The sequence below is a fragment of the Leptinotarsa decemlineata genome, unplaced genomic scaffold (genome assembly GCF_025532065.1).
Source record: "Leptinotarsa decemlineata unplaced genomic scaffold, Ldec_3_MD MMD2_tig00000591_RagTag_RagTag, whole genome shotgun sequence".
NCBI lineage: Eukaryota > Metazoa > Arthropoda > Insecta > Coleoptera > Chrysomelidae > Leptinotarsa > Leptinotarsa decemlineata.
The window spans coordinates 555,529-579,058 of NW_027412552.1; the positions used below are offsets into that span (position 1 = coordinate 555,529).

Below are 23,530 nucleotides of genomic sequence, written 5' to 3' on the forward strand. Positions count from 1 at the left end.
GCACTGTATTATTCACAGACACGACAAAATCCAATCCAAGCCAACCCAATCCAATTGACTATAGTTTGAGCTGTTTGGAATTTTTCTATATTTATTGTTATTTTCTTCTGTCATTTTTATTTTTAGGTTGGGTTAGGTTAGGTTAGGTGAGGTGAGGTGAGGTGAGGTGAGGTTAGGTTAGGTTAGGTTAGGTTAGGTTAGGTTAGGTTAGGTTATTTTTGTTACAGTTAAATATATTTCAACATTTGTTGTTGCAATTCAATAAAGCATATTTTAAATTTTTGAAACTTCATCATCTGTAATAATTTTTAAAAATTGATAATCCCAGCCAAGCATTAAAATATAGTTCACGTATTGATTCATTTCTATTGTACTGACACTTAATTAATGGCTTAAAAAGCGAAGCCGCGAGTAAAAGCTTGTATTGTATACATGAAACGTGATTCACTTAATTGAATAGTAAACTCTTTTTAATCAACATTGGAAAGTAGGAGAGTAATTAAAATGATATATGCTTTTTAAACAAAATTTCAACTGGTAACATTAATTGTAATGAAATTGTATCCTTGGTTAATTTAAATATGAACAAGCAAACGAGATCCAGCAATGAGATTGTCAAAATTTTGTTTTATTCAACGAATTATGGTTTTGTCTCTCCAATTATTCAAATGTTGAGACATGGATATGAGGTTCAATGTGCTGCCAAATGATTTCTCAAGATCTTAATAAGTCATTTGCTTGACTGAAATTATATTTGTATTGTTTTCTATTTATTTCGAATTTTGTTTATACGTTTATATTAGTTTCAAGATTTTTGTTTTTTAACTTTGTATTTTTCAATTATAATTGGAGCTACCCGTTGAACGAATTAATAAATCTGTTTAAAAATCTGTTTAAAATCTAATTAAAATCTGTTTTTCCGTTAATCAGCTATCACCCCCATACGAACGAGCTAAGGACTAACGAGGTCTTACCTTTTAACGTGTAATTCCTAACATGGTTGCAGAATCATTCTAGCTTCAACCAGATAAATTCTCTCGAGAAAAATATCTGGTCGAAGCGGGAATCGAACCCACGATCTTCCGATCGTGAGTCGGGCGCACTACCACCGCGGCCAATTCCACACAAATGAATAAGTGAATGTAAGTAAAACTCAAAGACTTGTAATGGATATCTAATATCAGTATCTAGTGAACTTTGAGCACATTATTTTTCTGAATACTATGATCCTCAAACATCCTGATAACAAAAACTCTACAGTTTCATATAGCCTGAAGAAATATATCCACTCACCTGTACAACAAATTGAAGAGCCTATCGTGCTCGCTAGTTTCCCTATTGAGGTCGTTTATCTGATCGAGTAACTTCATCAACGCTGCCGAAAATTCTGTGTCGTACAAAGAAATTTTCTCCTTGAAACTGGGCGCCGGTTCGTTAGGATTCGGGTTGTTTCCTTGGAACACCAGTTCGCTCTGAAATACATCAAAAGTCAGTCATGGTAGAGTTCACTGCGAACGAGCATGCAAAAGCAAACAGGGTGACACAAACATTCTAATGAAAATTATTGAAAATAATAAGGGTGCTAATTATTGGAGTATGAGATGTGATGTGTTATTCGCGAGAAGAATCTCTAAGCAATATTAATTTGTTTCAAAAGTTTTGAACTGTAATATTTCAGTGAATACTTATTCAATTAATTCGAAATGAGTGCCATTTTATTTCAGTACACTTTTGCCAACGTAACACAAGCTTTTGCTTTGCTATTCGCAGATGACACTACCATAACAGTTTCCGGAAATACTGCGGAGGAGCTAGAAAACAACATTAATTGAGTCATGGATGACATGATATCTTGGTGTGATAGAAATCAACTAAAACTGAACGAAAGTAAAACAGTACATTTAAGCTTCACGTTAAGGAAAACAGTGAAACTCAACAACATCCAACTCTCGGAAACAGCTAAACTCCTTGGTATGTTTATAGATAAAACCTTGTCTTGGGAGCTCCATATCGATTGTCTGCAAAAAATTGAATCAAGCGTTATTTGCAATTTGTCAGATCAAAGACGTGCTTAGTTCAGATGGTATCAGGACTGTTTACTATTCATTGGCGTACTCACATATGGCTCAAAATGTATTAATGTGGTGTTTTTCTGTGGGGGCAAAACGTGTTTCTATTGTTCAAAAAAGAATAATCAGATCTATCTTTAATATTGCACCCAGGGATAGCTGTAGACCTGCTTTCTGCAAGAACAAGATGCTAACGTTACCTTGTATCTATATATATAAAGCTATGCTCCATGTGAAAAATAACGTACCTAATCTGAGAAATGAATCAATAGTTCATAACTATGCAACACGAATAGACATTTATTAACTATCCCAAAACATAAAACATCGATATTCAAGGAATCACTTGCATATAATGGCATAATATTATTCAATACGTTACCTCAAGATATTAAAGATTTGCATATTATACCATTTAAAAAACAAATAAAGGAGCTATTAACTAATAAGGGATTTTATAGTGTAGACGAATTCTTAGAACGGGATACACTGTTATCATGATTATTGCTTTTGCTGCATTTCTTTCATCCTAGTTAAAGATAAATTTACTTTATGTATATTTATGTATTTGTATACATATATGTGTGTATGTGTGTTTGTGTTATTTTTTATATATGTACATAGTTAAGTACCTGTTTCAAGTGTCCGATCTATGTTATACTGTGGACTGTTATTATTGTTTTATATAATTTTCATATTTTTATTTATGACATGTCTTATATCATGTATATAATCGAAAAGACAAATAAAGTTATTATTATTATTATTATTGCCTTGTCCTGATTGGCGAAGGTTTTTGGCGATGAAGCTCCATCAAGGACCAGTGTTTATCGATGTTATGGTGAATTCAATCGTGGTCATAGCTCACTCCAAGACGAATTTCGTGAAGGTCGTCCAAAATTAGTTGTTGTTCCGAAAACCATTGATGCTGTGCGCGAACTGATATTGCAAGATAGTCATGTGACCTATCCTGAAATTGAGACAACCTTACGCATTAGTGAGACCAGCATACATTCAATATTGCATAAACATTTTACTGTCAAAAAAATTGTTTGCGTTGGATCCCACACAATCTGTCAATCGCTCAAAAAAAGGCTCATGTCGATTGGTGGAAGGAAATGCTCAAAAAATACTATCGCGGTGCTTCGAAACACGTCTATGACATTGTGACAGGTGATGAATCGTGAATTTACACGTATGAGCCCGAAAGTAAACAGCAGTCGACTGTATGGGTGTTTCAAGAAGACCCAAATCCAACAAAAGTTGTTCGCGCATGAAGCACCTCCAAGCAAATGGTCGCCGATTTTCTCGAAAACTGGACATGTCGCACCCGTACCACTAGAACAACGCAGAACAGTCAATTCTGGGTGGTACACAACCATTTGTTTGCCAGTTGTCTTCCAAGAAATCAGGAAAACCAACCGCCGAAGATGGATCACTCTTCACCACGACCATGCGAGCTCTCACACATCGGCTCACCCAAAAAAAACCGATTTGATGAGTCATCCGCCGTATAGTCCTGACTTGGCACCGAATGACTTCTTTTTATTCCCGGACATGAAAAACAAACTGAGAGGTAAAGGTTTTTCGACACCTGAAGAAGCGGTTGCTGCATTCAGAATGCATGTTTTGGAGATAACTCCATCAGAGTGGCAAAAGTACTTCGACAATTAGTTCAAACGTATGCAAAAGTGTATAGATCTTGATGGGGAATATTTTGAAAAACAATAAAGGGATTTTCGATGATTAATATTTATTTTTGTTCTCTAATCCCGAAATATAAAAGGCAGCCATCGTAGAATAAAAATATATTGAGATATGGAGCTACAAAATCACGGACACTAAAACGGACAAAACTTTTGAAACAAACTAATAATTCCAAGAGAATAGAATTCAAACATTCACTTCTCCCAACGATCCTATAGAGTAGGATTTGGTTTCCTGGCAGAGGAAATTCTTGCATATACTTCTCATGCCAACTCATGGAACTTGGACAACTTAATTTTTTCTGTGTGAATATAAAATTCTGTTATAACACGAGTTATAAACGACTTCCAATGTAACCCACCACACCGGAAGTGATATCACGGGAGTTCAATCCTTCAAAGTAATTTCAGTTTACAACACTTACTGAAAAAATCACAGATTTGCATAGCAGATTTAATTGAAAAAAGTTAAACAAGTTAATGTTATCATCATAGTAACGGTTGAACTCGTGTCCCTATGCCAAAAAAAGGTTTGCAAATGTGGAATTGGTCTCACATTCAAAAACTACTCATATGTTCTTTTATTCTTTGAGTAAAGGTTCTCCCCGTTTGGCCAATATAAAGTTTTGGTCAAAAACCACAAAACAACTTATATACTCTTGAAGTATCCAACAATGGAGTTTTGCCTTTGTTGTTGTCAATAAATATGCCTGAGTTACTATTTGTTCTCCAAGCCTCGACTAAACTTTTCTTTTTCAAAAAACGAGCGATGTTATTGGTGAGCTCTCCAGGGTGTCAATTTTTTATGATGCTCATTATGGTTTCTTGATGTGGGATAAACCTGGCTCATTTTATTAGTTTTTTGGAAAGAATGGAGTCGATAATATCTACTTCGACAGCGATTTGTTTGATGAAACTCAGTTACCTCTGAAATATAATTTCCGACAGAGGAATGTGCAATAATCTCTCGCCAAATCGAATATGCACAAATTGGTAAAACTTCGGATAGATTGCATCCTCCTTTTGGGTGTACTTACATATTTTGACGTGTAGATTACGAATCCAAAAATAAAATGGGGCGCTCTCTTTTATTTTCAGAATTACAGCCCTTCAAATTTCAAAAATGGCAACATTCCATCCTTCTTTTAACACCATAGAAATATAGAAAAACACAAGTACTCATTCACCACATTACTTTCACATCTTATTTCACCTTCTTTGACACTTATCGGTTGAATGATCAACATTTTTTCTATAAAAACTTGATTTTACAATGGATTCGTATTCTAGTGACATTTCTCCATTTTAAGGTTATATACTTGTGACATTTCGGAAAAATGCGGTTGGTATTCGTCACCGACTATTATTCGAAATTCGTATGATTTGAATGCTCATTTTGAAGTGAGCGATAGAGGAGAACAAATGTATCCCACTTCTGACACCAAATGTTACAAAGGTACAATTTACCTAACTTTGAAGGGCTATAACTCTGGAAAAATGGAGAGCACCGACTTCTTCTTATGAATTCGTAATTTACACGTCTATCCGAAATTTTACCCTAATATTATACATACTAGCATCAAACTACCATTGTCATGTCTTTCCATTACTGCCATAGATGCGTGTGGCCATCATCAAGGTTTTCTCCGTTTGATTTCAAGTGTGCCTAGGTTCTGAGATCACTCCTAAATATTTAACCTCTACTATCAATTTTATTCACAGTAACAACATCAATAACATATGTACCGTTTTGCATTCACTTATTACATACAAGCAGACGTGGACATGTACAAAAGTAAACAATGTAAACAGAAATGAAGTAAAAGTAACCATGCTTAACAAAGGTTGAAGCTAAGCTAGTCCAGAAAGCTCGAAATACCTGAGTGAAGGACTCATAAAAAGAATTTGGCAAAGAACCCAGCTCTGCTTCCACAAAATATCGCTGCATCTGCTGTTTATGTAATAATAATGATATCAATATTGGAATAACACGAAAGATACAATAATATTTGAAAAAGTTGTATTACTAAATATATGAGCTCAGAATAAATTCAAATGTGACTCGAAAAAAATCTTAAAAATATTTTATAAAGCAAACAGAAGCTAATTTCAAGTGTCTTACCTAATTCTCAGATATTTTCTCAATTCAATGTCATAATCTCTAGTTTTTATCACTTAGAAACAAGTTGCAAATTAAATTGCGTAGAAAAGTAGTTTATAATTTTTTTTCTAATCGATTTTTGCCTCAAATCCAAATAAACAATTTTTTTTGCTTAAGTCGGTGGGAAATTTAAATTGCAATTACTCTTGTCCATTGTAATGCAGTTTTTCAGTATCGCATTGAATATTGTACATTTGTGCTTGAAATCCTTTCTCAAATGATCACCTATTTATGTTCATTTCAAGCTCAGAGATCGCAGGGAACTTATGGAGGTCGGCATCGGCCATTGTGGTACCTCAGAAGGTTATTTCGGTCAGCTATGGTTCACCGATAGGTTGCAATGATAAATCCATTTTACCTTAAAAAAAAGACACTAGGGTTATCGTTTCTATAGTGACCAAATTCCATTATTGTTTGGCGGTATATCTTCTCCTGTGAGGTTGTACGAACACCATCTGAAGAAGGACACTGAACCACAAATACATAGCTGGTATCAACTATCTTCAAAGGACAATTCTAAGTACTGTCTAGCACTACCGATGAAATACGGCGGGTCGAAACAACGATGTCGGCAAAGCTTAGCTTTGCAACTGGCTGCCTTGGAGAGCCTCGAATATTCGATATTCAAGTATTGAGTTCTCTGTCGAAGTCATAGATGGCGTCTTCGCAAGAGGAAATATCTTCACCCTTCCTAATTCAGGATTGTGCTTTAAAGACACTTGAGTCCTGTGAAAGTATCTATAGAAGAGAGACAAATCTCCAACTTTTCTTCGATGTTCCAGGCTAGCAAAGTTGCAGGTGATGTTCGCGTCTCCAATCAGGCGGATGGCTCTTTTCTGGATGGAATCCAGCAACTTCAGGGTATGTTTGGGGGCAGAGCTCCATACATCAGAACAATACTCAAAAGAAGGTCTGATCTGAGCTTTATAAAGCATCAAAAGTTGCTTAGGTGTGTACAGTTTTCTGGCTTTTGAGAAGCCGCCTTCGCAATTCCGGCGACATGATTGTGCCAAGACATTTTGGTGTCTATTTTAACCCCCAACACACTTAGTGAAGCAGAAAGCGGAATTGTCTGGCCTGACATTATTAAATCCGGTTCGGAGACATTTATTTTCTTGAAGAAAACCGATGCCTTGGTTTTTGTGGCATTGAAATGGACCTGGTTACTTTCACCCCAATTCGAAATCACTTCTAGATCCTCATTAAGATATGCAGCCTCCTGCTGCCGGTGAAGATGTGCCTCTGTAGCCGATGTCCTGGAATCCAAATGGAATGGAAACAAGTGTCAGCAAAGCAATATATTGGATTCTTGTTTTTTTCCAATAAGTCGTTGATATACAATAAAAAAGAGTTAGAGACCAAATGGAAAGAATATGAAAGGGAAGGCCCTTTCGAAACAGCTATTTTCATATAAACATTGAATTACATGAAAGACAAATACTTTCGAAACAAATACTTTTACATGAACGCTGAATTATACGAAAAACACTTCTATTTCGTTTGTATTCAGAATATTCGTGATGGGATCGAATCAGATTATCCTTCACAGGATTTCTACACAATATAATCAATAAAAGAGGTAAAATTTCACTCACATGGAACACTGTCATCCTCGCTGCTAGACATCAGATGTTTCGCAGTAAGACACTTGCCTTATCGGCTCTTCAGTAGCAAATAAGGATAACATTATAAGGAAAAACACTCAATTTATTCATAATTACGACTTTTTGTAACAGAATGGGTTGAATCCACCCATATCATCAGTGACAGTACGTAAATAACATTCATTCGCTTATTTGATTAAATCCCAGCCATATTTGAAATTCATTACTTCCTTCCTTTCTTTGGAAGATTCCCACATTTGTTGTATGAAGATGGAGAAGTAGTAGGCCAAAATCTTTCTTTCCCAATAATTGATCTGAAAGTCGTAATTTTATGAATGTATTGAGTGTTTTTTCTTATAATGTTATCCGTATTTGCTACTAAAGAGCCGATAAAGCGAGTATATTACGGCGAAACATCGAATGTCTAGCAGTGATGATGACAGTGATGATGACAGCAGTGTTTACTTCTATCATTAATTATATTGTGTAGGAATCCTGTGAATGATATCTGATTCGATTCCATTACGAAGGTTTGGAATACAAACGGAATAGAGAAAATTGTTTTTTCGTATAATTCAGTGTTCATATAAAAGTATTTGTTTTGAAAGTATTTTTCTTTCATGTAATTCAATGTTTGTGAGAAAAAAAGCCGTTTCAAGAGGGCTTTTTTCCAGTTTGTGTCTAAAAGTTACTTCTTTGCATGATTATACATATATTATAACACCTATTATTACAATATTACAAATTACATTATACTCATCAATCTTTATCTGTGATATTTACTTATTTGTTCCTGTCATGTTCATATACTTATTGTATTTACCTATACCACATGGTTTTATTTATATTAATATTAAGTGACATTTGTATTGTTAATGTAATCATTTTTATGACTTGAGTTTTATCAATTGTTTAAATTGAAAGCTTTAATAAATCTATCTATCTATCCATCTATCTATAGAATTAATTTTTAAAATGTATTGCTTCTTTCCTTTCTTTGGAAGATTCACACATTTTTTGTATCAAGATGGATTAGCAGAAAGTCAAAAATCTTTCTTTCCCACAAATTATACTCTACACTGAGCTTTTTTTATATTTTTGTGCTGACTTGTTATTACCTATAATTGGTTAGTTGTAACATGCTGGTCCTAGTCCATTTCATTCAAATTTATTGTATAATTTTCAAAGTAACTTTACATTTCTATATAAAGTCAATGAGAGATCCAAGTTTATTGCATAATTATTGATTTTATTGGTAAACATAACATTAAAACTTAAAAAAATAAGTATCGAAATCTGTGTTTATAAGTTAAGCGGGACATGTACTTGAGAAACTAAATATAAAAACCGTTTTAAGGCAACTATAAAATAAAAAAAGAGCCCTTTTATTAGTAGATTGATGTATTACAAGGTGCAACAAAACCAAAACAAATTTGAAGCATTCCAAGTTAGTAATCAAAATATATCTCAAGAAAAAACATCTTGTCACATATTTAGAGGTGTACTCCTAAAGATATATTATTCATGTTGGTGAAAATTTTAGAAGCACTAATTTATAGACAAGACAATGACCAATCCTGAAAAACGGCAATACAATGCTCGCAACATTTTCATTTCCCTCCTTTACACACAGATAGTAGGCTAGGAATAAAAAAGGGTTTTCGTAACAGATAATTTGTTACAAAGTGATATATGTATAATTCAAGTAGTTTCATTATTTGTCGCCTATTATGCCAGGCTTTATGCACAAAAGCAGCTTGTAGATGTGCATCAAAACGATCAACATAACTTCAATTGGGCGTGTTTATTTTGTGACATAAATGAAATCAGTACCAGGTGGCTGCATAATCGAAAAAAAATCACTTTGAAAACTGTGGTTTCATTCTGTACAAATACTTGTTTAATCGCTCTACACTCACCTGCATAAACTTGCAAAATTCTTCGCATATTATCAACAGTTTGATGATCGTACTCAGAATTTCAGGAATGGTTAACATACAGTCTTTGAGGCAGTTATTCAAGAAATCACAGTGACACGAGAGGATTTCGTCGACATTGTTCACCTGAAAAAATTCAACGAGTACAGTCAACTTTTACAGCAAATACGAAGTTTATCTAGAAAGATTATTTTCCCCCCTTCGAAATTGTCCTACACAAAAATCTTTTTTTATAAAATTATAACTGTTTTGGTGATTGGGAAATCTACAAACTGTCAACAAATGAGTTGTTATCCAATTCAAATAGTATATATAATCAAAAATTATTTTTTATTATACGAGGTATGTTCAAAAAATGAGGTGAATTTTATTGTTCTGAAATAATATTAATTTATTCATCAAATTCTACCACACTACCAATCAATCAAAGCATATACCTCAAGTACTGAATGATACTACAGGCCTGAATAGGTTCATAACTTACTTGAAGCAGAAATGCTATTATTCTTTTAATTGTTGGATGTAATAAATATGTATATTTATTTAAATTAGTTTCAGATACTCTTTCAATTGTATTTTTAGACTTCCAGATTCAGCTGTATTTTTAAATCTTTGTATTTGTATTCTAATAATCAATATTTAAATACACACATCGGAAAAGTCTAGGGATATTTTTAAAAATGGCAATAATTTTTTTTAGATCGCTTTAGGGAAAAAAAGTTGACGGGTGATTATTAAACGAATGTAACTTAACAAAATTTATTAAATGGTCAAAAATACTGAGTGCGCATATAAGCAAAACTAAAAAAAAATATGGCTCTTCTTTGGCACCCCGAAAAAAAATCATAATACAAAAAAAATTGGAATCAGTACAAAGTATGGCCTCCACGCTGGTTTATTACGGCCCTACATCTATCGTGCATCGACAAAATGAGTTTGTCAATGTCTTGTTGTGGTACATTTACCCATTCAGCGATTAAAAGCTCTCTCAATTGAAACGTTGTGTGAATGTTCCCCATATGCGGAGTAATTCTTTGTTGAAGCATTTCCCACACATGCTCGATGGGATTCAGGTCCGGTGATTGTGCTGGCCATGACAATACATCAACTCCTTCGTTGGTGAGCCAGTCAGTCACTAGACGCGCGACATGTGGACGAGCATTATCGTGCATTAGGTGGAAGTTTTCACCAACAGTACCAGCGAACGGACTGACGATAGGTAGAAGAATGGTGTCGAGGTACTGTCGAGCTGTGAGGGAGCGATTTGGAAAAACGAGATCGGTTCTGCCGCCGATCATGATTCCGCCCCATAGCATTACTGTACCACCTCTGTATGTGTGGACTTCCTGGACGTGTCTCAAACGTTCATTATTTCCAGGTCGTCTCCACAGTCTTACTCGACGAGAATCTGGATGAAATCCAAATCTGGATTCGTCTGTAAACAAAACTGTGGCCCAATCATTTGCATTCCAGTTTTGATGTTCTTGACACCACCCTAATCTTCTACCGCGATTGCCTCTCGACAAAGGTGGACATCTAAGTGACCTTCTGTTGTGGAGATCTGCTTCATGCAGTCGATTTCTGACAGTATCACGACCAATGGTTACCTGGTGCGTCTGCTGCAACACGTTAACCAACTCAGGTGCTGTGATTGTCGGTTGTCTTCTGGCGGTTAAGACCAAAAATCGGTCTTGAACTGCAGTTGTAGCGCGTCCTCGCCCTGGATGTTGTTCGGCTGGACTGCCAGTTTCACGGAAACGCCGCCACAATCTACTGATAACACTTTGGGAGACCCCCCAAACGAAGAGCTACATCATTTTGTCGCATGCCACCTTGAAGAAGCCCTACAGCTCTATTCATCTCAGCCAATGGTAAGTGATGGCGTTCCATGTTAAAGCACAATATTTCCAGTTTAATTGCTGAGCAAGAACTGCATAGAATGTACAAACTCGACACTTTCAGATTATTCATTTTAGCCGAAAACCTACAGTTTGTAAAAAACTTGATAAAAGATTAGTTACCGTTTTTGCAGGCTTTGTTCAACCCATAGAAATCTGAAGGGTTGTCGAGTGTACCAATTTAATCGAAATTAAACGACCTCATGCATTTATTTTTATGATATTTAGTATGTTATAAAAATATCCCTAGACTTTTACGATGTGTATATTTTCATCCCCCATGATTTATAGATATTGTAAATACATTTTAACTGCGATATTAATTTTGATCCACTGAAGACCATATTATCCAAAATTGAAAAACCATCATCTAGCTTACTGTCTTCATTTCAAGTTATTTACAAATAACAGTTAATTAAGATGTCATCTTGTTTTCTTAATTCAATCAATCGATCATATATGTGAATATATTTCTTAATTTGTAAAATCCTTAATATGCCAATCTTATGTTATATTTAGTTTGAGTAGCCTTTATTTATACTACATTATTATATTATATATTGTCCTGTAAATGAATTCATGTGCCCGTGAGTTGGGCTACTTATCAGGCGGATAGGAGAACGGTGAGGGGACTGGAGGCCCTGTCCAGGAAGCCAATGTGGCCTTACAGATGGGTTCGGCGGACTCCTGGTCAGTGGCAGAAATAAGTAGGGTGAGGAGAACTAAAACTCACCAAAAGCCTTTGCAAACCATGCCACCATGGACCAGCCTACCCAAGCTAAGGCGTAAGGAATCGTGCCGACAGCTGAATGGCCTCAGAGTGACATGCAGTTACGAACGATCCCCTTGGGGAACTGGGCGAGACCTCATTGTAATCAACCTACCTCAGGTAATGCAGGGCTCTGCCAGAGGTGACCAACTATTCCCTCGTGGGAACACGTGGGAAACAAACACAAAAACAGGAACAACAAAAACAAAAACCAATCCCGAGGCTGGACAGAAGTGCTCACCTCAATCTAAGGCAGTGGCTGGGGATGAACAGAAATGTCCACCCCAATCTACCGCTTGGAATGAGGCTTGATATAGCAGATCACCTCGTGATGTTATACAAAGACCAGCAACAATAAGTGCACCCTCCTCCTCCCCCACTCCACCTCCAACAGCAAGCTAACTTCCTGCGGTGGGCGTCAATAAAGCAAGGAACCGGCTGCCCCTGCAGGAAAGCTCCCTCACTTGTGCACCTCCACGGAGGGAACCCCAAGAAGGTTGAAGAAGCCGCGCAACGACAGTAATGTCGCTGCACCTTTCAAAACCATCGCGGGGGCAACCGTGAGAAACTTCAAGGTTGCCAGAGCGTGTGTCTTCGGCGAGTCTTGGCCTACACCTGCCAATATAAAAGGAGATGTCTCCTAGTGACCTGTTCACCTTCCTATAAAGGACAGGACGGACGATGACCTAGGAGAACAACTCCTCGGGAGGATGTAGAATGGGTCACATATGGCATAAGTGCTGTGGGTCTACACTCATCCTCCTTACTCTACAGATACAGAGATGGATTCATCTGTTGGGCAATAAATTTTTAAAATATAATTTAATTTAAATCTAATTTAACTTGTTTTTAAACCTGACCTTGACGTTTGCTGTGTCCTGTGATGATCGTTTTGCAATGAAAGTATTATTATTATAAATTCTTTGATCCATTTCTCTCAATAACAGAAAATCGCCGAAATTGCAAAGTACTTTCAACTTTTAGGCCTCTCACCAACAAACTGAACATACCAAACAGCTGAAACTGTGAACATGAGTTCGAGACGAGTGTACCAACATAAAAAAGTCACTAATTGAATGTAAGTAGCCCGCGAAATTTGAAAATTCACCTAATATTTTTACAGACCCCGTATTTTCACCTCGTATCACACGTCCTTAGCTCGCACAAGTTTCAACTTTTGAGAGTTGTCGTTCGTTAGGGGGGGTGACACAGCTAGTTAACGGAAAAACATATTTTTTTAAAAGATAAAAACACTTATGTGTATTTCTTTACATACCTTCCCTATCCTCTGCAAAAACGTGGACCAATGGGGTTCGATAACTTCCACCATCATGTGGTACTCCAGATTTTGTATGCAATGCAACATTCTCTGTCTCAGAGCGAACGCTATCCTGTAATGTTTGGCGTCTTCGAAATGAAATTTCTTCGCCACCTTGTTGGACTTCCACACTTGGCAAATCATCCTTTCTATGTATTTGCAGAAGAAAAGATGACGGAAAATCATTTGATAACAAGCCAAGGATTTTCTGTTCAATATGAGAGAGAGTGGCCAGTGTACTTCGTAACTGAACGAGAAAGATTCTATCATTAGTGGTTTTTTGGATCCGCTGTTTGACCAGTAATCTGAAAAATGGATGCCGTTACTATCGTCGTATTATTCTTTTAAAATTATTTTCAATTTAGGTTGGGAGGTTAAAAAAAATGAAAACTATTGTACAGGGATGTTCCAAATAGATCATCTACTGGGGATCTGATAAATAGTAACAGAGCCTGTTATATATACGGAGAAAACTGAAAATCTGGAAAATTCACTGTTTCACGTCTTCATTCACAATGCAATTGGATATCTAATCAAACCTTGTCTCAAGACATTCACAAGGTTCACTACTGTCAGTATTTCTACACCAAAATTATTTTGAATTCAATAACACGATGTACAGAGTGGTCTAAATTGGACACCTTTAAAGGGAAACTTCTGTTTTCAAACTAGATAGATGGACGCATATCGTATCTATCATAGTTACCAGATACTACAGAACATTTTGGACTCTATATTTATCATCAGCAGACATCCAAGTTCAAAAAATATGTAAAAAAACTTCACTGACTGAAATAGTTAAAATTTATAAACTGTTGTAATCATAACAAATAAAATATCTCCCAAGCATGTGAACTGCTTCCTACAGTGCAACTAAAGCTGCTTTTACCTTGCTCAGATCTTGTCTGAATGCTGAGAATTTTGAACATCTGGAACTGCAAATCATACTGAAGCAACTCAGTCCTCAAATCTTCCTTGTACGGATCGCTAATCGCGCTAGATAACCTCAAAGCTAAATCCATCAGGGATTCTATGCTGCCTTGGTTAACGTCTATGGAAAATTTCCCAAGCTCCTTCTCGCACAACGTCAAGAACGTTACTATAAAGTCTCCCTTCTCCAACAGGAAATAGTATTTGACGGACTTCAGTCTCCCAATGAGATCCTTTTCTTTGACGACTAGATTCAAGAGAGTTTGACTTGCGAACATGTACGCTTTTTCTATGGCTTCGATGTAATGTTTCTCCTCTATTTTGTACTGGATCGGGAGGACTTTATTTTTGACTGGCTTGCCTGAAAATCGACTTGAGATTTAATGAAAAACGACTAGGATTTAAAAAAAATAAAGTTCAACAGTTATTTTTTCCAACTCGTATTTTAGAACTGAGTGAATTATGAAGTCAAAAGTAAAAGTTTTTTCCTGACCGCATTGCCTGATGACATTCAGATATTTTCCAGCCTTGAGTATTATATCGGCAACAGACTCGAGGAACTTGGGAATTCTCTCTCTTCGTACAGCATATTTTTTCTCCCAGTAGTCGGCGGAATAGTCGACAGGCATGTCTTCTCTCTGAACAACTTCGTTATCTTCGACCAGGAACTGAAAAGTAAATATTTTTTTCCAACACCTTCAGATTTTTTAGTAGAAACAAATAGTCACAGTTGAATAACCAAACATTTTATGAAAAACTAAAAATTTATTCGTAATAGCATCCATTGACTACTCTCATTCTATTCAGGCACTCAACGAAAAACTCACAGCGCTAGGGCTGTTTATAGATTTTTCTAAGGCGTTTGAGTGTGTAAATCATGACATCCTCCTATACAGGGTGTAACTGACTAAGTGTAAAACATTTAAGGAGGTGATTCCTCATCGAAAAAAATATAGAATCTTTCATATAAAAAAACTTCATTGGAGCATCCCTTGCTGAGATACAGCCCCTTAAAGGGGGTTCATAAAATTTGTATAACAATTTTTTTCGCAAGCACTGAAAAAGTTACAATATTGAAATTACCCTGACGTTTTGCACTACCAAAAAGACACTCAGCCAGTAATTTATTTGGTTTACCCCATGGTTGTAAGGGGTGGAAAACGCAACCCCTAAAATTTATTTCCAATGTAACTTTTTGTCTTATTATTTGTTTACCATTTGAGAATTTATTTCCGATAGCCTGTTTCATTGTCAACAAAAAATGTCTCTTGTGTTTTTTGCCCAAAATTAACCAGTTCACAGCAAAAAATCATTTTACGAACAACTACAGAGATACATCGTCATAAATGCGAACTGGATTTATTGTTATTTTGTAGTTAGTACCTGCATTAAACTATTAAAGGGTAATAAACAAAACTAATTTATTAATAACAAAACACACAACATGTAGAAATCATAGTAAATGTTCAATATGTCTACCTTCAGACATTACGCATGCGTCTAGATGTCGGCGCATTGAGCCACGTATTCGCTCAAATATTCCTGGAGTCTCTCTGATTACCCTGCACGCATCGATGATGCGGTTTCTTAAGTCCTCTACATCGCGAACAGAAGTATGATAAACCAAATGGTGTAAATGGCCCCCAATAAAGAAATCGAGAGGATTGAGATCCGGGGATCGAGCGGGCCAGTTTTGTGGTCCTCCTCGACCTATCCACTGATTTGCATATGTTTCAGTTGAATGCTGACGTACTACTTGACTAAAATGGGCGAGAGCCCCATCATGCATAAAAAACATATCCCTTCTGACGCCCAAAGGAACTTCCTCCAGCAGTACTGGATGCACTTTTCTTAAAAATTGAACGTATGCCTCACCATTTAATCGAGGAGGTAGAAAATGGGGCCCAATTAAATCATCCCCAATAACTCCGAGCCACACGTTAAGAGAAAACTGTTCTTGATGGTTAGTTTCGACAATAGCGTGAGGGTTTTCATCAGCCCATAAGTGGTAATTATGAAAATTAATAATCTTGTCCCGAGAAAAACTACATTCGTCTGTGAATTCTATCGTCTTCAGAAAGTCACAATTTCTTCTAATCATTTCCAGCATCCAATTGCAGAATTCAAGACGGTTCGGAAAGTCTCGCTATTACAGTGCCTGTACTCGTTGCAGATGGTAAGGGTGTAAGAGTTGTTCCTTTGAAATTCGAAATACCGTCATATGATCAACATTTAGCTGGAAAGCCATCTTTCTAGTACTGGTAGTAGGTTGTTCGTCAATCAAATTGAGTACTGCTTTCTCAAGCTATGGTGTTCGTTCTTCTCGATGGCGACCACAATCCTGCGTTATTTTGTCGAATGAACCATATTCTCGTAATCGTTGATGAAGTCGAGCAAATATTCTATGTGAAGGATGCTGCCGTTGAGGATACATTTCAGCATATATTCTAGAAGCTTCAAAACCATTCCCCTGCGACAGACCGTAAACGTAATGCATATCAGCCATTTCTTCATTTGTGTATGCCATTTTAATAACAAGTGAATTATTAAAGTAACAAAATAAGAACAAAACAACAACACACAATTAGTATTAATTCAATTTCGAAAATTCACAAACTGACATCGTTATACAAATTTAATTGTCACTATCGCTAATAGCGACCTACTAGATAGATTAGTTTCGTATTTTCGCATTTATGACGATGTATCTCTGTAGTTGTTTGTAAAATAATTTTTTGCTGCGGACTGGTTTATTTTGGGCAAAAACCCAGGAGACATTTTTTGTTTAGAATGAAACAGACTATCCGAAATGAATTTTTTAATGGTAAACAAATGATAAGACAAAAAGTTACATTGGTTGCGTTTTCCACCCCTTACAACCATGGAGTAAACCAAATAAATTTCTGGCTAAGTGTCTTTTTGGTAGTACAAAACGTCAGGTTAATTTCAATATTGTAACTTTTTTAGTGCTTGTGAAAAAAATTGTTATACAAATTTTATGTACCCCCTTTAAAGGGCTGTATCTTAACAAGGGATGCTCCAATGAAATTTCTTTATATGAAAGATCCTATCTTTTTTTCGATGAGGAATCACCTCCTTAAATGTTCTACACTTATTTAGGTACACCCTGTATAAATTAGAAACATGGAATCAGAGGTATTGCACTAAAGTGGTTTACCTCATACGTATGTGTTAAATATCAACAGGTTAAATGTAACAATTTCGTTTCAGAATCGAGGCCCATGGATATTGGCGTCCCTCAAGGCTCAATTTCGAGACCCACCTTGTTTTCAATTTATGTAAACGATTTACTGGAATCCATGAAACAAGTAACTAAATTGGTAGCTTACGCGGATGATACTAATCTTCTGTTTGTCACACATAATATTTCAAATGCCATAAAACAAGCCAAAGTAGCGTACACTGATGTGATTGAATGGGTTAACAAAAACCGGTTATGCCTAAATGTTGACAAAACAAATATAATATTATATCTGAAAAAAGGTTAGGTTAGGTTAGGTTGACAGGATCAATTTTTTCTTAAAAATACAAGTGTTTTCTTACCGACTTTTCGAATTTGTAGAAGTAGTGTATTCGTGTTGATAATATTACTGTTTCGAAAACCATCAGACACATTAGATACATATTAAAAAAAAACATTACAACAGACAAACTTCCGGGACAACACAAAACGACATGTTTCATGTCGTTTGGTGTTGGTGTTTTTATTTATTTTTATCTTTTTATATGTATCTATATATCCGATGGTTCTTGAAATAGTAATATTATCAACACGAAGAAAAGACTTTTCGCGTCCTGAAGAAGAATTTAATTAAATTCGAAACGCCGGCAAGAAAAAATTGATTCTGCTACCCAACCAACCTATCTTCAGAAAAAACAACGTATCGTAGAGATACGTAACATGCGGAAACCTCTAATCAAGCGGAAAACGACCAACTCCCGCCAAACGGTCGTCTCCCGATAAAACCAATGAAGCGGAGAGAGGGAAGAGGGGATAGGTGAAAGCACTCGAATGACCTATAAATAGTCAGATCTCCGAGGAATAAGTCAATATATATATATATATATATATATATATATATATATATATATATATATATATATATATATATATTACAATGTAGGTTTTCACGGATGGTAGAATATGATGTGTTGTTTTTCCGGGTGTTCATCCGTTGTGTACTATTCGATAGTCGACGTTTCGCCATCATCTCAGATGGCATTATCAAGACGAGTTACTGCTTCGCTTCGCCTCTCGAAGCGAAGCAGTAACTCGTCTTGATAATGCCATCTGAGATGATGGCGAAACGTCGACTATCGAATAGTACACAACGGATGAACACCCGGAAAAACAACACATCATATATATATATATATATATATATATAGAAGCGGTCCCAAAACAGAGCCTTGAGGTACCCCTCTAGATATTCATTTTCTTTCAGGATTCATTCCATTCACACAGACCAGCTGACCACGATCGGTCAGTCACAGTCACATCGAGAGCCCTTATTTTTGTATATTGGCAAAACCTTTGACATTTTCAGTATATCAGAAAACCTCCCCTCAACGAATGTGGAGTTAACTATATGAGTCAAAGGCTCAGAAATCACATTGGCAACCTTTTCAATAACATGACCAGGAATTTCATCAATACCGGACGATTTTTTCTTACAATTTTTTTGTTAACATCAGACATGAACATTCAAAAACACTTTGTAGTTCTTCACACTTTGTTAATATGTTTTCGGAAATTGGCTTTGCCATTGAATAAATAAATTAATTAATAAATAAATAAATATTATCATTATATGTCGATTTATGTTTATTAATCTATGTACATGTTGATAATATATTCTTTTGTTATCGATTTTTTGTTTTTTTCAATTGAATGTATATTAGGATAAGTTTCCTATTCAATAAAGATACATTCATTCACCTTATTACACATATTTTCCTCCAGACTTGCAACCTACCTCACTAATAGGATCTGAAATGATTCCCTTATAAATCCACATGCCCAGCATCTTCATGTAAGGAACACAAGCCGCCTCCATTAGTTTCAAGCAAAGCTGTTGAGTCCTCTCGTCCCCAATCGATCCGATGACATTGTCGTGAAGAAGACTCAATACCTTCCCTCCTTTAGCGTCTGACTAATTCAAAAAATATGAGCTGTTGACGTTCTATAGAAGTATTTTCACTTACTTTGCTTATCGAAGAAGCTATAGCAGCCGTGATGCCAAGACTTTGCATGTTGCGCTGAACGTAGAACCACAGTTTTTGTAAAGTGAGATTTTCAGATCTGAATTCCGTTTCCAGTTGGATCGTGAAGAGCTGAAAGGTACGGAGAAATAAAAAATAACCTAGTTAGTAATATTGGACGTTTATAGATACATTCATATAGAGGTTTTTCATAGAGACAGGCTGTAAAAACTTTCGAATAAATATTCATTATGGGCAGTCATAATGATCTCCTAAGGACACTAACTTGGTTAGCGAAACGCCTGTCAAGAGACCATAATTTTTGTTTTGGTGTTGGGAAAGTGTTTCCAATAGATTCATTTTACGACAGAGGTTCCAGTAATTAAATTTATCGATTATTTGCCAGAGATAGGCCAAGTTTAGCGAATGGTTCCAGATGAATTTTTCATAAAGAATATATTTTTCAAATGTAACAACAATCTTATTTTTCTGTCAATACAACGACCCTTTCATTTTCTATTCAATAATGATTTTTTTCAAACCACATTCCGCCATTCCGGTAAAATTATAGAAAAATTGGTAAAAATTAGGTTGATGAATTTCACATCTGCCAACAAAATCTCAAATCCTCAACAATTTGGCTTTCAATCCAAAAAGAGTACAGGGGATGCAATTTTCCATCTGCTAAAAAGACTTTACTCTCAGACTTTACTCTGTGACTTGTCGAAAACTTTCGATTGTGTGAACCACGAAATTCTGCTACGCAAACTCCAACACTATGGTTTCAGAAATCAAAGCCTAAACTGGACGAAATCATATCTGAGTCAACGAACCCAAGTTGTGAGAACTGACACACTGTCAGATATTGTCTCTGTTAGACATGGAGTACCCCAAGGCTCGGTACTGGGGCCAGTATTGTTTTTGTTGTATTTTAATGATCTAGCTTATATTGATTCTGAGGGAACGTTCACAATTTTTGCAGATGATACAACCATCCTGTGACATGACACTAATGAAAATGATCTTCAAAACAAAATAGCACAAGATATTCTTAAAGTGAGAGAGTGGTGCAACTCCAATCTGCTATCCTTCAATATAGAAAAAACCAATCTGATATCATTCAATTGCAACTTGTCAGGCATTCCGATGGGTAATGATATTATATCAAACAAAAAACTAAATAAATTTCTTGGAATCAATCTGGACAGCAACCTCAATTTCAATAACCATATTAATTTGCTGAGCTTCGGGATGTTATGCTTTACGAACGGGTGTCAAATGAATTGGGTATTGTTACTGCAAAAATTGTGTACCACGCTGTAGTTGAATCGCATCTAAGATATGCCATATCATTCTGGGGCACCTGCAACCAACAACACTTCAATACAGTCTTCATTCTCCAAAAGCGTGCCATCCGATATCTGTGCAAAGTTGGGCCTAGAGAGTCTTGTAAACCCTTGTTCAAGGAGCAAAAATTACTAACACTTTCTTCTTTATTCATACTCGAAACTGTGTGCCTAGTACATAAGAACAAATCATCTTACGATGTTGTTATTGGTTTCACTTGCCAAACCGACAAATTAAGACTGCCTATTCCATCATCAAATTTGATTAAAAACTCATTGATCCATAATGCAGCTAAAATATATAACCATCTACCGACCAGTCTTAAAGATATCCAATCACCTTATCAGTTCAGGAAGTCTGTAAAGCAAGTTCTCATTGACCAGGTGTTTTATAGTGTTCAAGAGTACTTTGATAAAGATATGGATGGAATTCTGAAAAAAAAATATTCCCTGTTCAAGCACTGCTTATGTTGATTTTAATAGCTCCTGCAATTTTGAAAACAGTGTCTGTTTATCTTATTTATTTATATATTTTATCTATTGACTTCCTTATTTACCTGTTAATGTCTGACTATTCGTTCATTTAGGATGTATATAAATATGTATGTGTGTGGTATTTATGTGCGTTTATATATGCATATTCATTTATTTATCTATAATTTTTTTAGCTGTGCACTAAAAATCGTAACCATATTTCAGTATGACACATACATTAAACCAATGTATATGTATAATGTATAGTTATTATAGTGAAACTCATTTATACTTGATTAGCTTTGTCAACGAGTTTATACTTTGGACAATAAAGCATATTTGACTTGATTTGATTAGATTATTATTTTGGTAAAAAAAAAGGGCGTCACATAGGCTGCGATTGGAAAAACTCTTATTAAGCCCTTTCTCAACGGACTTAATTTTATAATCAAATCAAATTATACTTTATTGTCCGAAAATTTGCACCTTATTGACAAAGTCCAAGAAACACAATGTAAATATAGAAAAAGTTCTAAAAAAGTATAAATGTAGATATAAAAAAGTTCCAAAAATTTATAAACGTAAATAAAAAAAAGTTCTAAAAATGTATAGATAAAACACCAACATGTATAAAGTGATAGTACAAAGAATAAATTGCTAATTTATCATTAAAAGGATTTGCTAAAGTACTCTTCCAAACTATATTAGGGTTTATCAACAAGTAGGTTCTTCACCGCCTTTTTGAAATGAATGTTGCTTAGATTTGCAGATCTCATTTCTAATGGTAAATGATTGAACAATTTACCACCATTATAGTATATGGAGTCCTTGTTTAAATTCGAAGTTGAGATGGGAAGTCTAAAGGTATAATTGCTATTACGAGTAGCATAAGGAGTAGAAGCAAAATTGAACTTCGATTTATGATTATGAATAAGGCAAACCGTGTCTAGTGAGATGGCTGTTAAAATTTTATTGGCAGTAAACAAGTTTCTGCACGATTCTCTGGGTTTGATTTTACAGAGACATCTTAGTGCCCTCTTCTGTAATATCAATACAGAAGAGAGAAGGGATGAGTTGCATGCTCCCCAAAAAGGTATTCAATGAGTACATGGTAAACGGTCTTTGCGATATGTGAACCCAACTCATTTGAAACCACTCTAACTGCATAACATCCGGAGGAGATCTTACTCTTGAGTTGTCTAAGGTGTTCATCAAATTTCAGCCTATTATCAATGAATACACCCAGAAATTTTATGTTTAATTTATTTTGTAATATGGCAGCGTCTATACATTTGAATGATATTATATTCGTTTTGGATACATTGAGAGAGAGAGAGTAAATTTGCATCGCACCAGCTCTTCACCTTCTTCAAGTCGGATGATATTATTTTATTTAGCTCCACTGAGTTTTTTTCATTCCACAATACTGTAGTATCATCCGCGAATAGAGAGATATGTCAATCATAGAGATGTCATTCATATATAGCAGAAATAGAATAGGGCCTAACACAGAACCCTGTGATACACCAGATTCAATGGCGCTGTTCTCCGAGAGTTCCGTTGTCCTCACCATTTGACTCCGACCTGAAAGGTACGATTTGAACCAAGTGTTCGTTACACCTCTACATCCATATTCATGAAGTAATTTTAGTAAAATTTTATGATGCCTCAATCAAACGCCTTAGTCTGGTGAAGTGATACTGAGAACACCAAAGTAACATCTGTCGAAGAAGTTGAGAAATAAATAATCAGCAAAGGAATAACTGCATATATATTTGAATTTTTTGGCCATTTCTGAAGACGGAGGCAGATTTTGGCCTCCGAAACTATATTTTGTAGCTATCCTGTGAATGATATCTGATTCAATTCCATAAAGAATGTTTGAAGTACAAAGTGTTGGACAAAGTTACTTTTTTGCATGATCTACACATCTTTGCAATGAGGTAATTTTGAAATGTATTGCTTTCTTCCTTTCTTTGGAAGATTCCCACTTTTTTGTATAAAGATGGAGGAGTAGAAAGCCAAAACCCGTGGCAAAAATAAAATAGTTGTTCCAACGGCATCTTTAACAAGATTTCTGAACTTTTTATAGCTT

The 23,530-nt window shown here is 35.6% G+C and overlaps 1 protein-coding gene across 3 annotated transcripts in view; it reads right to left on the minus strand.

The window, feature by feature from the left end:
- Window positions 1-23,530, minus strand: part of LOC111515718 (gamma-tubulin complex component 2) — a 30,400-nt gene that overhangs the window by 2,053 nt on the left and 4,817 nt on the right. For 2 of the 3 annotated variants that reach the window (XM_074174488.1, XM_074174489.1), the window contains exons 5-12: window positions 19,619-19,747; window positions 19,390-19,566; window positions 14,886-15,060; window positions 14,352-14,753; window positions 13,421-13,767; window positions 9,460-9,603; window positions 5,655-5,726; window positions 1,294-1,472 (exon numbers count right to left, since the gene is read on the minus strand). In XM_074174488.1, the coding sequence (XP_074030589.1) occupies window positions 1,294-1,472; window positions 5,655-5,726; window positions 9,460-9,603; window positions 13,421-13,767; window positions 14,352-14,753; window positions 14,886-15,060; window positions 19,390-19,566; window positions 19,619-19,747 (1,625 nt within the window). The remainder of the gene's footprint in view (window positions 1-1,293; window positions 1,473-5,654; window positions 5,727-9,459; window positions 9,604-13,420; window positions 13,768-14,351; window positions 14,754-14,885; window positions 15,061-19,389; window positions 19,567-19,618; window positions 19,748-23,530) is intronic. The other variant, XM_074174490.1, reaches the window with a different exon arrangement.